At 43.0% G+C, this 15,671-nt stretch overlaps 1 protein-coding gene across 5 annotated transcripts in view; it reads left to right on the top strand.

The window, feature by feature from the left end:
- Window positions 1–15,671, top strand: part of SUSD1 (sushi domain containing 1) — a 170,830-nt gene that overhangs the window by 107,164 nt on the left and 47,995 nt on the right. Inside the window, exons 14-16 of one of the 5 annotated variants that reach the window (XM_032865597.1) lie at window positions 261–519; window positions 6,074–6,113; window positions 15,516–15,635. In XM_032865597.1, coding sequence (XP_032721488.1) covers window positions 261–519; window positions 6,074–6,113; window positions 15,516–15,635 — 419 coding nt within the window. Of the gene's footprint in view, window positions 1–260; window positions 520–6,073; window positions 6,114–10,220; window positions 10,435–15,515; window positions 15,636–15,671 lie in introns of those variants that run through there. The other 4 variants (XM_032865598.1, XM_032865601.1, XM_032865600.1 and 1 more) reach the window with 4 other exon arrangements.

Here is a 15,671-nt window from a genome sequence, read left to right as displayed (position 1 = left end):
CTCACATCGCGTCATGTGGCATTAGCACTGGAGGTCCAGACTGGAGTTCCCTAAGTGTTGGCACTCCCAGACTGTAAATCCACGCCCCCCCCAACCCCCAGGGGCAGGGACTTTTTCTTGTCTGGTGATGTGTCTCCAGTGCCCGCAAAAGTGTTTCGCTCATAGCAGGTGCTCGGTAAATGTGAATAATTGAATGAATGACTCTCCCAAGCAAGGGTCTGATAGACGTTTTCTTTTTTCTTTTTCTTTCCTTTTTTCAGTTCATATCAGGTGTTAGTGCTTCCCCTGACGCTCCAAAGCACCTTTTTTTGTGATTCTGAATGGGCCGCCTCATTCTTTAGCAACACTTCTGATGCTGAAGGGTATGTGGCTGCAGAACTACTGGCCAAAGATGTTCCAGATGATGCCATGGAGATGTCTATTGGAGACAGGCTATACTACGGGAAATACTATAATGCACCTTTGAAAAAAGGGAATGATTACTGCATCATACTGCGAATCACAAGTGAATGGAATAAGGTACACCTCTTTAAAAACTCATGAATTCTCTATTTTCTTCTTTGTGTGAAATGTAGATGTTTGAACATTTGTTTCCCCGGTATTTGAGATGGACACCGCATGTACCAACCAGAAAAATGTGTTGAATACTTTGCCTGCATAAATTATGGGCTGGTGAGACCTTTAAGGAGGTTGATGGTCTGAAGTGTCACTTCTCTGTGCTGCTGCCAGGCTGCTGCCTCCCTGCACCCTCTCGGAAGCAGGAAGGAGAGGCTTCTCCTTGAACATCAGTGCTGCCCTATTTTCTGCTTTCTGGACTGTTTTGGCCACACCCACCTTTCCTCATCCTTAGAAAGCCTACCTTATTCCAGGGGTGGTTCTTTCATGAAACCAGAACTATGGAGTCATTGCATCGTGAGGAAAGATAGTGAGCTGGACAAGCAGGATAGCAAGAGCTGAATCAGTGAGTCGGGTGAAAGATCTAGAAGAACCATTGTGATGGTTGCCCCGGGAGAACTCAAAGTATGATATAAATTCATATAGACTGGGAATGGAAACTAGAAGAAAATTATATTAATAGAAACATCACTTGACTGATGAATTGAAGCCATCTTGAGTGTAAGGTTCCTTCCTTTCTTCCTTTCTTTTTCCCTCCCTTCTTTTCTTCCCAACCCAGGGCTTGAACTCACAACTCTGAAGTCAAAAGTTGAGCTGAGATCAACAGTCAGATGCTTAATTGACTGACCCAGCCAGGCGTCCCCATACCATATTTAAAACTGACACATACTCTGTTAAGTTCTGTGTAGGACACCAGTCTAACGTGCCATTATCATGCTTGATGGTAAACCAGTGGTTACTTTTAAGAATATGTAGTAGTAAAAAAAGAAAAGAATATGTACAAGTAGCAAAGAGATTTGGTAGTATTTGTGACAATAACGTAGGAATTAAGAATTGGCAGTCTAAAGCCCAGAATATATTTCCCTGAACTTGTTTAAAAGGTGTTTATGACTCAAACAGGGCCTTCTCGCTTAGCTGGAGATCCTGCCTTGGCATTTCTAGCCGCAGACCTAGCACTAGCTATACAACATTAGTACATTAGTACAGTGTAGAGAGTGCTCAGAGAGCTGCCGTCCCAGATTGGGACTTTGGTCTAAGAGGTACACGAGGACACATGGGCTGCCATAACAAAATACCATAGGCTGGGTGGCTTAAACCACAGAAATGTATTTGTCACAGCTTTGGAAGATGAGAAGTCTAAAATTAAGGTGCCAGCTGACGTGGTTCCTTGGTAAGGCCCTCTTCTTGGCTTTTAGACAGTGGCCATCTTGCTGTGTCCTCCTCACATGGTAGAAAGTGTGCAGTCCAGCTCTGGTCAATCTTCTTCATCTTATGTGGACACTGATCCTATCACGGAGTCCCTGCCCTCATGACCTCATCTGAACCTCATTACTTTCCAAAGGCCCTACTCCCAAGTACCATCATACTGGGGGCTGGGTCTTCAATATATGAACTTTGGTGACCCAAACATCCAATCCATAACACAGATAATTAAGTGAGAGGTTAGGATAAGAATCCTAGTTTATGGGAAACTTTTCTGTGATGTCATGGATACCTCTTTTTCATATAGCTTAGCAGAACATGTGCTTGGTCTTTGGGAGGCTAAGGAGGTGAAGGGGTTGTGAAAAAATTTATATTGGGACTTGCAGTTTTGAATTGCATTTACTTCCCCTATGGGTTTCCAATCTATTAGTATTACAGTCATATTAAAATTAGTAGTGAACTAATTATTTTTCTTTTTTGAAGAGTTTTATGGAGTTACGATTCACACACCATATTAATCAGCCATTTGAAGTATATAATTTATAGCATAAGGAGTATCATTAATGATATGGTGATAGTGATATAATGGGACAGATGGTAGTTACCTTGGTGGTGAACATAGCATCTTTTATAAACTTGTCAAATGACTAAGTGCTAGACCTGAAACTAATGTAATGTTGCATGTCAACTATACCCATATAAAAATTTTTTTTAATAAAATAGTTAAGATGGTGAAAAAAAAATGAAGTATACAATTTAGTGGTTTTTAGTGTATTCACAAAATGGCACAACCATTACCACCATTTAATTCCAGAGCATCTAGTAGTGGTTTATTTTCAATTTTTATTTTTAATGGTGGTGAAATGCGTATAACAAGATTTACCATAGAAGCAGTTTTTAGGTGTACAGTTTATTAGCGTTAAGTCCATTTGTGTTGTTGTGCATGCTGTCTCCAGAACCCCTTTCATCTTGCCAAGCTGAAAGCCATTGAACAGGGACTCTCTTCTCCCTGCCTCCCCCAAACCCTGGCAACTACTCTTCTAATTTCTGTCTCTGGGAATTCGACTACTCCGGGTACCTCATATAAGTAGAATCATACATTATTTGTCTTATTTCATTTAGCCTCATGTCCTCAAAGTTCACCCATGGTGTAGCATTGTGTCAGAATTTCTTCCCTTTTTAATATTCTACTCTGTGTGTACACACCATTTTGTTTAGCCATTCATCTGTGGTTGGACACTTGGGTTGCTTCCGTCTTCAGGCTATTTTGAATAAGGCTGCAATGAACATGGGTGTACAAATATCTCTTTGAGTCCCCACTCTCAATTCTTTGGGGCATTTACACTTGGAATCGTTGGATCATGCGATCATTCTCTTTGTTTTTTGTTTTTGTTTTTGTTTTTTTTTTAAGAACTGCCACACTAGTTTCCAGAGCAGCGGTACCATTTTACATTCTCACTGACAGTACAGGAGGGTTCTATTTTCTCCACATCCTCCCCAAGACCCGCTGTTTTCTGTGTTGATAATGGGCCTTCTAATGGATGTGAGATGGTATCTCTTTGTGGTCTTGGCTTTTGTTTCTCTAATGATTAGCAATGTTGAGTGTCTTTTCTTGTGCTTTTGACAACTTGTATATCCTCTTTGGGAAAATGGTTATTCAAGTCCTTTGCCCATTTTGGAATTGAGTTATTTATTTCTTTGTTGCTGGGTGTTAGGAATTCTCTATATATTCTGGATATTAATCCCTTAAGAGATTTGCAGAGTGCAGATATTTTCTTCCATTCCGTGGGTTGCCTTTTTTACTCTGTCAATAAATGTTCTTTGATGTACAAAAGTTCCTTATTTTCTTTAACATTCCAACATCTTTGTTTTTTAATTCCAGTGTAATTAACATATAGTGTTACATTAGTTTCAAGTGTACAATATAATGATTTAACAATTCCGTATATTACTCAGTGCTCATTGTGATACGTGTCTTCTTAATTCACTTCATTTATTTCACTCATCTCCCCACTCACCTCCCCTCTGGCAACCACCAGTTTGTTCTCTATATTTAAGAGTCTGGTTTGTTGTTGTTGTTGTTGTTTTTAAATTTATATCTTAAATACCACATATGAGTGAAATCATATGGTCTGTCTTTCTCTGATTCATTTCACTTAGCCTTATATCTTCTAGGTCCATTCATGTCATTGCAAATGGTAAGATGCCATTCCTTTTTATGGCTCAGTAATATTCCATTGTGTATATATACACCACATCTTCTCTATCCATTCATCTATCCATGGACACTTGAATTGCTTCCATATCTTGGCTATTGTAGATAATGCTGCAGTAAAGATAGAGGTGTGTGTATCTTTCCAATTTAGTGTTTTCCTCTTCTTTGCATAAATACCCAGTAATGACATTACTGGTTAGTTCTATTTTTAATTTTTTGAAGACCGTGCCTACTGTTCTCCACAGTGGCCGCACTGATTTGCATCCCACTAACAGTGCACGGACATTGTTTTTGCTTCACATCCTCAGAAGTTTTTAATTTTGATGAAGTCCAGTTTGTCTCTTTCTCCTTTTGCTGCTCATGCCTTTGATGTCCTACCCAAGAAATCACGGCTAAATCCAATTTGCTGATGCCTTTTCTCCACGTTTTCTTCTGTTCTGAGTCTTATATTTGGATCTGATCCATTTTGAGTTAGTTTTTGTGTGTGGTATTAGGTCGGGATCCCCCTTCATCCTTTTGGACGTGGATATCTAGTTTTCCCAGCACAGTTTATTGAAAAGATTTCCTTTTCTCATTGAATGTTCTTGGCCACCCTTGTCAAAAATTATTTGACACATGCAGGAGTTGATCCCTGGATTCCATTCTACTGTATTGGTCTATATGTCTGTCTTAATGCCAGCACCACCTGGTTTTGATTACTTCAGCTTTGTAGTAAAATTTGACACCACGAACTTTGCTTTTCTGATTTTCCCAGTTTGTCTTTCCTTCTGTGTATCTGTCCCAGTAAATAGCATCACCATGCTCCCAGTTGCTAAGACAGAAATCAAGGAATCATTCTTGTCTTCTCCCTCTTTATCTTCTTGTCTAGTGCACATCAAATTTTGTCAATTCTATCACCTTCATAAGTGTGTAAAATCATCCTTTCTTCTCCTTCTTCCTTAACCCTGTTTAACCTTTGGCATCTCTTGCCTGAACATCAACTTTCTTTCTTTCTCTCTTTTTTTTTTTTTTTGAACATCAATTTTCTAACTCATCTTCCTCTCTCTTATTCTGTCTCTTCGCTCCATACAACTGCCAGAATGAGGGTCTTAAAAGGTAAATCTGGTTACGACACTCTATTTTAATGCACTTCCTTCTTCACCTGGCCCACCAGTTTCTCTCCTTCAGTACAGTCAGTTCTGTAGTGCCTGCCCAACTACTTGAGGTCCCTTTCACTGGTTATTCTTGCCTATGATTTTCCACTAGATGCCCTTGAGGCACTTGGCACCCAGGCAAAATTTAGTCACATTCAAGAGCTTACGGCCATTTCAAGCTTTCCCCAGCATTTTTCAGGGTAAATCTATTTTTTTTTTCAATTTTAATAAAACCAGACTACCCAAGGTGTTCACTTGAAAGAGAATCTCCTTTTGAAGTTGGAGAGATCTTTCCTGACCCCTGCTATTTAGTTTCCTCCGGGGAACATTTTGCTGAGTAATCCCAGTGTTCCTAACAAACAAGTATGCATAGAAGAGCTGGGGGAGAAGGAAAGAAGGTATCTCATTTCAGTGAGTCTGTAGGTGTTGGCCAGATAAGTATCATCTAGACAGGTAAAGTATTATTTACGAAGCCTTCCCATAGCCTTGCCTATTGCGGGCATCACTGTCACTGTCACGTGGATGGGACCTCACATGGATGGGACGTCATGGATGGGACTTGGGAGGGGACCTCAGAATCTTTTTCAACATCCTTTGTAGGCAGTCAGTGCCCGTTGCTCAGAGCTGGCAAGGAGAATGAAACTCATGGCCATTTCTGTTGTTTACCCATAGTGTATGGTTTCTGAAAATTGATCCCTAGAGTCACTTCTGTCACTGCTACCCATACCAATCCCTCTAATGCTTAGTCACCACATGGCTCAATTATAATATGTTAGAGCTAGAGGAGGATATTTTAATCCAAACTAAGAGAGAAAAAAACCCACTAAACTTTCTGGGCTGCAGTGTATTATTTGAACTGATGTTCTGTGCTGCCTCGTTAAATGTGTCGCTGTGTTTCTCTTTATAGGTGAGAAGATGCTCCTGTGCGGTTTGGGCTCAAGTGAAAGGTAAAGCCATTTTCTGCCTAAGCATCCTGTCCTTCCTTCTCTCCAGTCTGCAGCATCAAGTTTATGTTAATGAGATTTCTTTTTAAGTCGTCACAGGTGACAGAAACCCATCTCATACTAGTTTAAGCAAAAATCCATAGCTGAAAAGGATGGGGGGTGGGGAGCTTATGGACCTGGCCCCAGAGGGACATCACCAGGATTCCAGGAACTGACACTTGGGACTTGACTATGAGTGGGACACTCTGCCTTTGTCTGCTCTCAGCTTCCGAATTGCCTTCATTTTCTTCTACAGTAAGCCACATGAGGGAGAGGAACGGCCACCAGCTGCCCAGTTTAGCAACTTCAGTGGGAACAGAAGGTTTTTCAATTCAGGGAAAGAATCTTTCCTCCTAGATTAAGTGACCATCTGTGGGATGACGAGTACCCCTCCTAGGGTACTCTAGAGGCACTATGAACAGCCTACCTTGGATTCGGGGCTTACTCATATGGCTGGTTGAGGGCAAATCAGTGTGATTGACAGCCTCCCCAGGATTGCATTGAGAGGTGGACACGATCCCCATCAGGAAAAGAGGCACAGAAAAACATGCTGGCAGGCCAATTCGAAGAGCCACAACAGTCCACTACTCTGAGCCTTTTAGCTGCTTAGCATGGGCACACCCATACATGTATAATTTTCTTTAAATGTTTTATTTATTTATTTGAAGAGAGGGAAGGAGTGAGAGAGAGAGGGTGTGGGGGTGGAGAGGGGTGGAGGGAGATGGAGAGAGAGTCCTAAGCAGACTCCATGCTGAGCTGGGAGCCTGATGTGGGTCTCCATCCCACACCCCCGAGATCAAGACCCCAGATGAAACCAAGAGTTGGGTGCCCAACCAACTGCACCACCCAGGCTGCCCCACATACACTTTTAGGAAAAACACCCCCCATTATGGGAGAATTATCCTCTGAACAACAAAAGTGGAACTCAGTTGGAAGACAACTCAAAGGTGGGCCTGTTACTGCATCCAGCTCCGTGACCAGGATTGCTGGTGGTGTCCAGTCCTCTTGATCCAATGCAGGTGGACTTCTCATGATCCTCGAGCATTTGGTAACTAAGTGCCAGACGTAAGCATTCTCAAACCACAGTCCGTAATGTGAAAGGGGGGACTGGATAAGCACATCAGTTAGCAAGGAAGAAAAGATAGTGCGGTGCAGTGAACAGGGGGCCCAGAACAAGGACCACAGCCTGTTGGATGGGAAGAGCAAGCATCCCCTGGCTGGTGGCAAAGTGAGTCACTTGGTTACTTAGTTGGGCCGCCTCAGTTTTTTCCTGGGAAAGTGCCCTATCCCTTTCCTCCAAAGCTGTCTGTGCATAAGATGCAGCAGGGAGGAGATCGGCGGAGTGCTTCTTCCTCGCCTGGGCAGTTGTCCAGCGGGGAGGAGAACTGCCTCAGGGATTGAGCAATCGCGGCTCGGTGTTTGCCAGACGTGGGATTTCCCTGGCAGTACATTTCTTTCAACCAACAGGCAACCAGCCAGTGGATTTGATTCCCAGGAATTCCATGAGTTTGTAGCTAATACCAGAAATCTTGTCAAGTTTATGACCTTTGCATCTGGACCTTTTCTTTGTGGTTTATGAGTCCTGGCAACAGCCTGAGGAATTTTGCTCTTAGCTTGGAGTATCAGTTTAACCCATTACATCCTGCCCCTTACCTCAGAGCAGCGTAAAACAATAGGCTGCTGTGGTGAGGAAGTGCCCACATAACCCTGCTTCCAGAAGGATTCCAACAAAGGGCACTTTACAATGGGGGATCTCTTACCTTGTCAGTAGAGGGTGCTCAGCAGGAAATGATTGGGAGGGACCTGGAGAATTAGGCTTCCTTCATTTGTCTGCTTGTCTTCTAATCTTATTTCCCATCTTTTTATCTCTACTCACACCAACTTCAATAAGAGCAGAGGACGTGGCTTTCCTACTGGGCAAGGCACATTACCTGACCATCAGCCATCTTGGATTGTGGTTGCCAGGCAGCGAGGGTCTCCCCCATCCCACCCCTCTACTTTCTTGAGATACAACTTATGTAACATCGAGTTTAATGTGTACAGTGTGATGATTTGATTTGTATTGAAAAATCAGGACCAAAATAAGGTTAGTTAATATCTCCATCACCTCACATAATTATTGTGTATGTATTTGTGTATGTGTGAACATTTAAGATCTACTCTCTTAGGAACTTTCGGTCTTATAATACAGTATTGTTAAGTATAGTTACCATGTTGAATATTAGATCCCCAGTACTTGTTCATTTTGTAACTAGAAGTTTGTACCCCTTGGCCAACATCTCCCCATTTCTCTCCACCCCCCCAGACCCTAGGAACTACCATTCTACTCTCTATTTCTATATAGAGTTCAGCCTTTTGAGATTCCATGTATAACTATGATCATACAGTATTTGCCTCTCTCTGACTTATTTTACTTAGCATAATTGATGAGGGTCTCCCTTCACAGAGGTGAGTGCTGTTACACTAATGTGTGCAGATAGGCCAAGCTTCCTGTCTTGGAATTTAAGTGAAGGCCACAAGAAACAACCACATGTTCCAATATTTGGACATTTTTCAGCCAATGCATTCCCTAAGGCTCTAAGGGTGGGAATGCAGTTTCTACACAGAAAGAGGTGCTTTTATCAGAAGAATGGAATGTGCAAGCCTCCTGGACAAGCACAGAAAGAGCTGGTTTCAGGAGCTGTTTGATGTGATTAGAAAACACTCTAACTGGTGGAAGAAATTGCCAAAGAGCTGGCTACTGTGATAAAATTAACAGGAAGGATTTTGCTTTGGACACATCTAAGTGGCTTATGGTAGTGCCTTCTTTACCCTCCTCAGCCCAAGAACCAGTGTTGAAAGAGAGCTCAAACCGTTGCATTCAAACTATTGGAAGGCTCTAGAGATAATGGAGAAGCCCACTGTTTTTTAAAATGCTGAAGGCAATTCTGACATACATATCCACCTGTTGTGCACTCACCTCTGGTAGTCCCCCTTTGCAGAAATGTTGGAGACTGCCATCTCAGAAAGTAGTTTGGAGAGAACTAGGATCCAGATTAGTCCTGAACTTGTTCCAGTTCATCCATGCCAAGCACCTGCCCCATTCTCACCTTTGCCCAGTAACGAATTCTGTTATTTACCTTATGTAGATTGCCCCTAGCAGATCTTTGTGATGACTACCAGGGAACCAGCAGTTGGTTTGAGGGGAAAGGCAAAGGCCTGGACTTCCTTGCTTGAGCCTTGCTACTCCTCAGCCTAGTGTCTTTGAAATTATATTTAACTTGGCTGGTTCTCTGCTGCCTCTTACCTAGATCTCTCAGATCCCCTCTAGCCACAAAGTACTGACTCTGATTTCTTGAGTCACAAGGGAAGGTCATTTGATGTATGTGAGATGATCACAAACTGTTCTCACAGAACACTCTTCTGTCATAGAGGTCAAACCCCTGACTCATTAGTGACCGCTCCCTTTTCCCTTTCAGCCCACATTTTACACCTAGGGTATGCCCATCTCATGTCTGGGTTCACCCCCTGAGCACAGGCCTTTATATCTGTAGCACAGACAGCTGGAACAGCCTCCTTTCTTCTCTCCTACCACGGTGTTCAGGGCTCCTTCTTTACTCCAGCCTACATGTCTGACTCATATTTCTAAATTGCAGCATTGATTTGGTTATTTCTCCTGATGGTTCTTCCCAAAGTTCTCCGTTACATTTTAGATTGGCTTCTAAGGCCTCAGTCTGACACCAGCATACCCTTCTAGATGCCTCTCATCTCCATTCAAAGTGATGTGTCCGATCTTCTCTGGTTATGGTCTTTTCTTACTTTCCTCAATGTCTTTGTTCATACAGTTACCTATTTATTTCTACCCGGATTGCCCTATAACCTTCCTGTAATCTCTGTTTATTAGCTTATTATAATCCCACCTGTTTGTCAAGGTTAAAATCAAATGCAGTGTCCTCTCTGAAGCCTTTTTTATTTCCTCCAGAGAGAGGCTCTCTCCAAGAGAGATCCTGGGGCAGGATCTTTCTTTCTCCCTCCCTCTCTCTAGCCATTCTGCTATACTCTAGGGCAACTGGTGCACTTGTCTTTTCTTAGTAGATTTCATACCGCTGAGGGAGAGCACTTGAAGAACGGGACCTGTGCCTGGCACATATCGGTGCCTAATCAGAATTTAATGAATTGAGTTGGAGGATTACTGGTCAACCAGCAGTAGGGTCGGATGAAAAATGAAGCACAGTAAGGGCAATATTTAAGTGAGGCAGAGAAGATGTACATCCAGATATAGCCTAGTGTGTATGTGTTTGTGTAGGCTGTGCACCTGTATGTACCCACACATACACAAACATGCACACGCATACTTTAAATCTTCATCATTGTAGTTGGAATTACAATGTGGCCTCACAAATTCCTGGCCACTGGTATACACCCACCTCCTCTCAGTTACTCATTCAAAGGCTATTGTAAGTGTTGCTGAGAAAGGACTCAAAGATGTAATTAAGGTCCCAAGGAGGGAGATTGTCCAGATGCATCTGACCCTCACATGAGCCCTTTAAATCTGGATCTAGAGGTCAGAAACAGGAGATTGGAGATTCAAAGGGCGAGATGAGTCTGACATAAATAAGGGTTTCTCCTACTGTCTTCAAAGGTGGAAGGAACCACATGTCAGGAATGTGGTTAGCCAGTCAGAGCTGAGTGGCCGATGGCTGGCCACCAAGTAAGAATATGGGGACCTCAGTCCTGCAACTGCAAAGGATTTGGAAGCAGATTCTTCCCCCAGAGACTCCAGAGGGGAATGCAGCCCACTTGACATACTGATTTTAGCCTTGGAAGACGCTGAGCAGAGGACCCACTCACAACGTGCCAGAACTGCTGGCCCACAGAACTACGAGGTTATGAGTGGGGGCTAGCTGCTAAGTTTATGGTGATTTGTTAGGCTGCAATAGAAAATGAATTCAAAAATGTTGCTGATTCATCAGGTGTTCTGTATCTCTAAATTAATTTCCTACTTTGATCTCCTTTGTCATCTCCCACTCTGCATAGAACTCTACTTGACCTCAGGCTAGCAGAGAGGAATTTAACACACTAACTAAACATCGTGGTGCAAATTCTTTGTACCTTTTGGAGAACAGGATTATTGCTTTCAGGAAATGACCCTGCTCATATAAATTCATGAAAAAATGTCCATAGCTACAGGACGTTCTCAAGCTGTCCGGAAGCTTGAGAGTGGGCATGGAGTCTTTCTAACTTTTTCTTCAGCACCTGTGATATTTGCATTAGTGGAAGAGTTCAAAGCGAAGCCCAGAGAAGCCCTGTCACGCCTCATGAACCCTGTACCTCCTCTGGGAGCCACCTTGAAGAGAGTGGCAGCATTTAACCTAATGGATTTACTCTCTCCAAGAATGAGTCACTGCGAATCTGATTTAATACATGATTCACTCAAGTTTCCAAAAGAATATTCTACAAGTGACTCAGAAGAAAAATAAGCATGAATTTATGGCATGAAACCATGAGAAGGAGGGTAACCAGAAGATGGCAAAGCTTGAAAAAATGTAATTTGAATTGGCCAGCTGTAAATTTTCTCAGTGAGGAATTAACTGGGAAAGTCCCTAAAGAAATCTTGTGTGGCTACCCTGTGAGGGCTCTGGGTTGCACTGACTCCGATTTTCAAAGAGCACATACACAGAGTAGACCAAGAGACCTATACCAGCAAGAATCATACCTGGAGCCAAAAATCCCTGGAGCCATGTTATGCAGGATTTAAAAAAAAGAATTTCCAATATTTACGTCCATAGTAAGGGATAGTTGTGTGGGCCCATTGCTTTGGGTGAATGTGTCCTGCTGGTGGATGGTCAAGAGAAATTCAGGTCCATCAACTCCCACTTTGCTTCTGTCTTGTTGGTTTGTGAGGGGACATTTTTTAAAAGCAGGAGAAGAGCTAACTGATTCACATAAATTAAAGCCTTCTGACCCAGATGAAGCACATTCTAGCAGGTTCTTAAATGTGCAAGTGAGATGGAGAACCTCAGCAGGTGATCTTTAGGAAAACTTGAAGAGTAAACTCAAGTCAAACAGAGATGAGCAGAGCACAGGGAACTTCATATGAGGAAGACAGAGCTCGCAATGTATAGTTGATGATAACTTGAAGTCAAGGCCAGGCAAGATCTTTTAGCAAGTGGCTCTATGGTAGAAACAGCAGCAGATCCCATGACTGGAGCATTAGGGTTTCTGCATTAGTAAATATACTTAGACAGTTGGTACCTGCTTGAGATAAATATTTTAGATAAGGATTCACTTACCCTTTGTTCTAACTCCTTTAGGTTTCCATTTAAGTCTTTAATCTGTCTGGATTTTATTTATATTTATATTTAGTATTTTATTTATATTTATATATTTGTCTATATTTATATAGATTTAAATATAAGCTCTAATCAAAATCACTGTATTCTTTTTTTTTTAATTAGTGTATTCTAAACAGTCAGCCTGTTTTCTCAACACGAATTCTGAATAATATATCATTTCCCCCAATGACTTGAACCAGTAACAAAACACCAATAATGAACCATAGCTAACATTTGCCAGTTGCCTACTGTGTTTCGGGCACAGTCTTAACATGACTTATCTCATGCATTTCTCATAATAACCCTATAAGGGGGTACTATTATTATCATTCCCATGTTACTGGATCAATCCTCAGTGGGGAAATCGAGACCCAGAGTGGCTGAAAAACTTGTCCAGAGTCCATAGTTAGGGTGTTCAAATACAGACTTGGATAACCTGACTTGGAAATTATTTGATAGACATGGGTTTGTTTCTATACTATTCTGTCCCCTTATATTCATTCTTCTCTGACCCTGCACTGTTCTAATAGGTAGCCATTCAAGTCACTCCCCCAATTTTTTTCTCTGCTGCTTTGTGGTTTAACCACAGCTCCTTCTTCCCATTCTTTAGTATGGTTTTTTAAAATATGAAAGCCTTTTTCTTCTGGAAAAGGTAGCCAAACGATATCAGCCATGTTTTTTCTGGAAGGTCTCTCTCTTGACAAGGTAATGGGTTTTGCAGAGCCTTTTAGCAAGAAATATATTCTGTGGCCGCTTTTGCTGGAGCCACTATCCTGTGAGAGAATAGAACCACACTACTCTTAACCTAGTTGTGGAGATTGTACGCGTCCATACAACTCTGCAATGACGGGAAGTTTTAAAGTGGCAGTGTCCAATATGGCAGCAACCAGCCACATGGGGCTATTGGGCACTTGAAATGTGTACTTGAAATTTAGTGCTTGAGATGATATGATTGAGAAACAGAATTTTTAATTTAGTTGGAACTGATTTAGGTCTCTCTCTCTTTTTTTTTTTAATTAAATTTTTTTTTGACAGAGAGAGAGATCACAAGTAGGCAGAGAAGCCGGCAGAGAGAGAGGGAAGCAGGCTCCCTGCGAGCAGAGGGCTGGATGCGGGGCTCGATCCCAGGACCCTGGGATCATGACCTGAGCCAAAGGCAGAGGCTTAACCCACTGAGCCACCCAGGCACCCCTGGAACTAATTTAGGTTTCAACAGCCACACAGCGGCCAGTGGCTACGGTATTGGAGAGCGCAGATTTGGTGATGAGAGAGTCAGGGAGGAGGGACTGTTCTCAGATGAGCCTCACTTGCTGCTGGGGAAGCGAGTCTTCTCTGTTTTGAGGCTCTCACGTCCAGGGGCTGCTATTTTTCCCCTCAGGCCCCTCCTTGTTACTTAGCAGACCTTTATTTTTGCTGGTTTTCAGCTCTTCCCAGGCAGCACTGGATGGCCCAGAGGACAGAATAAGCGTATGCCTGGGGCATCAGTAAAAGGAAGGTAACGAAAAGAGAAATAATTTGATATCCCAACAGTGACAACCATAGCAAATCATCTGGCAGAATTTGGACTTAGTTGCACTTCCTTATATTTCTTCCATGGCAAGGTGGTGTTTCTCTTTTTTAATTCTGTGTATGCACCATCAGCCCCCAGGATCTTTCCGACGTCTGCCGCACCATTGTATGCGGACTTTTGTTCTTTTAAAGAGGAACTTGAGCTGCTACAGTCCGAGGCCCCACCATCATCAGCCAGTGCCCCAAAGAGCAGGGCTTGCACCCTGGACTTCTGAAGGGGAGCGTGGCCTGCTCTGCTGTAGATAGAACTGGATTCAGATCTGTATTGGGAAAGCACGGTGTTGTGGTTAAAAAGCCAAGATGCTGGAGCCAGACAGCTCAGGTTTGGATCCTGACTCTTGTATATTAGCTGTGTGCTCTTGGACAAGTTGCTGAACCACGCCATGCCTCAGTCTCTCATCTGTAAAATGGGAATAATACTACTACTCAGTGTCTTATTATGACGCTAGGCACTATTATTGTAATACGTGGTACTATTATAGTACTCCCTAGGTGGTCAGGAGAAGTCATTAGGACAGTGTTTGGCATATCGTAAGTGCTCAATCAGTTGTTTGCCAATTAAAATGAGCCCTTTGGTATAGAACAGGATGCTCTGATTCAGTCACTGGGCCCATAATGGGCCACTCAAGTGTGGGTGTTCTTCAGTGTGTAGCAAAGGATCTCCCTGCAGTTGACACGTGATAAACCCCAAATAGAATATATGTATGTCTTTCAGAGAACTTCTACATTAATTTTCTTTAAAAAAAAAAGACTTTATTAATTTATTAGAGAAAGAGAGAGAATGTGCAGGCACATGTACAAGCCAGAGGGAGAGGGTGAGGGAGAAGCAGACTCCCCACTGAGCAGGGAGCCTGATGTGGGGCTTGATCCCAGGACCCTGGGACCATGACCTGAGCTGAAGACAGATGCTTAACCGACTGAGCCACCCAGGTGCCCTGCATTTATTTTCTTACTTTAGCCTCATGACAACCTGCTGGGCTGAGCAGGAAGGTACTATCATTGTTGGTGTGTCAGGAAAACGACAGATGACACCATCCATCAGATAGACTCATTTGCTATATTTAACCAGGGGAGCCACCTGTCATTTTTAGAGCAAAATTCCATGTGATATCAGAGTTACTTCTTCCTCAGTGCAAAGGAGAAAAACTCTCAGGTGCAGCTGAATGAGAGAAGACAGATACAAACAACACAGCCCGCTGTATTTGTATGCACAGGAAGAAGAGCTTTTTTTTAATCCCCTGTGACTTGAATGTGGCCTGGTTTTTCCATTTCCTTTTCAGAAATACCCTGGGACCATGTCTTCCCTAGGCCTGCACCATAGGGGCCGACTCAGGGGGTGCAGAGGCACTCTGGGCCTTCTTGGGATGGCTTGTGAAATGGGGCCAAGCTCTGGGCTAGCACGGAGTGAGCGCAGGTGCCCACGCGCCTCCCAGGAGGTCTGTGACTGCACACCATGGGCTCAGTGTGTGGTTTTGTCATGCAGATTCGTCGTTGGTCCCGCAGCAGATGGCGGCCGTCGGGCTGGGCTCCGTGGCTGTTGTGATTGTTCTCGCATTCCTCTCCTTCTCAGCCGTGTGGTATGTGAGACTGTCATTTTTGAGAAATGAGTGGAATGGCGGAAGGATGGGGTCAGAGTCTT

This window comes from Lontra canadensis, unplaced genomic scaffold, assembly GCF_010015895.1.
Source record: "Lontra canadensis isolate GAN:19392208 unplaced genomic scaffold, GSC_riverotter_1.0 scaffold30, whole genome shotgun sequence".
NCBI classification, from domain to species: Eukaryota; Metazoa; Chordata; class Mammalia; order Carnivora; family Mustelidae; genus Lontra; species Lontra canadensis.
The sequence above is the reverse complement of the archived record's forward strand: the minus strand, read 5'-3'. Positions and strand labels throughout refer to the sequence as shown.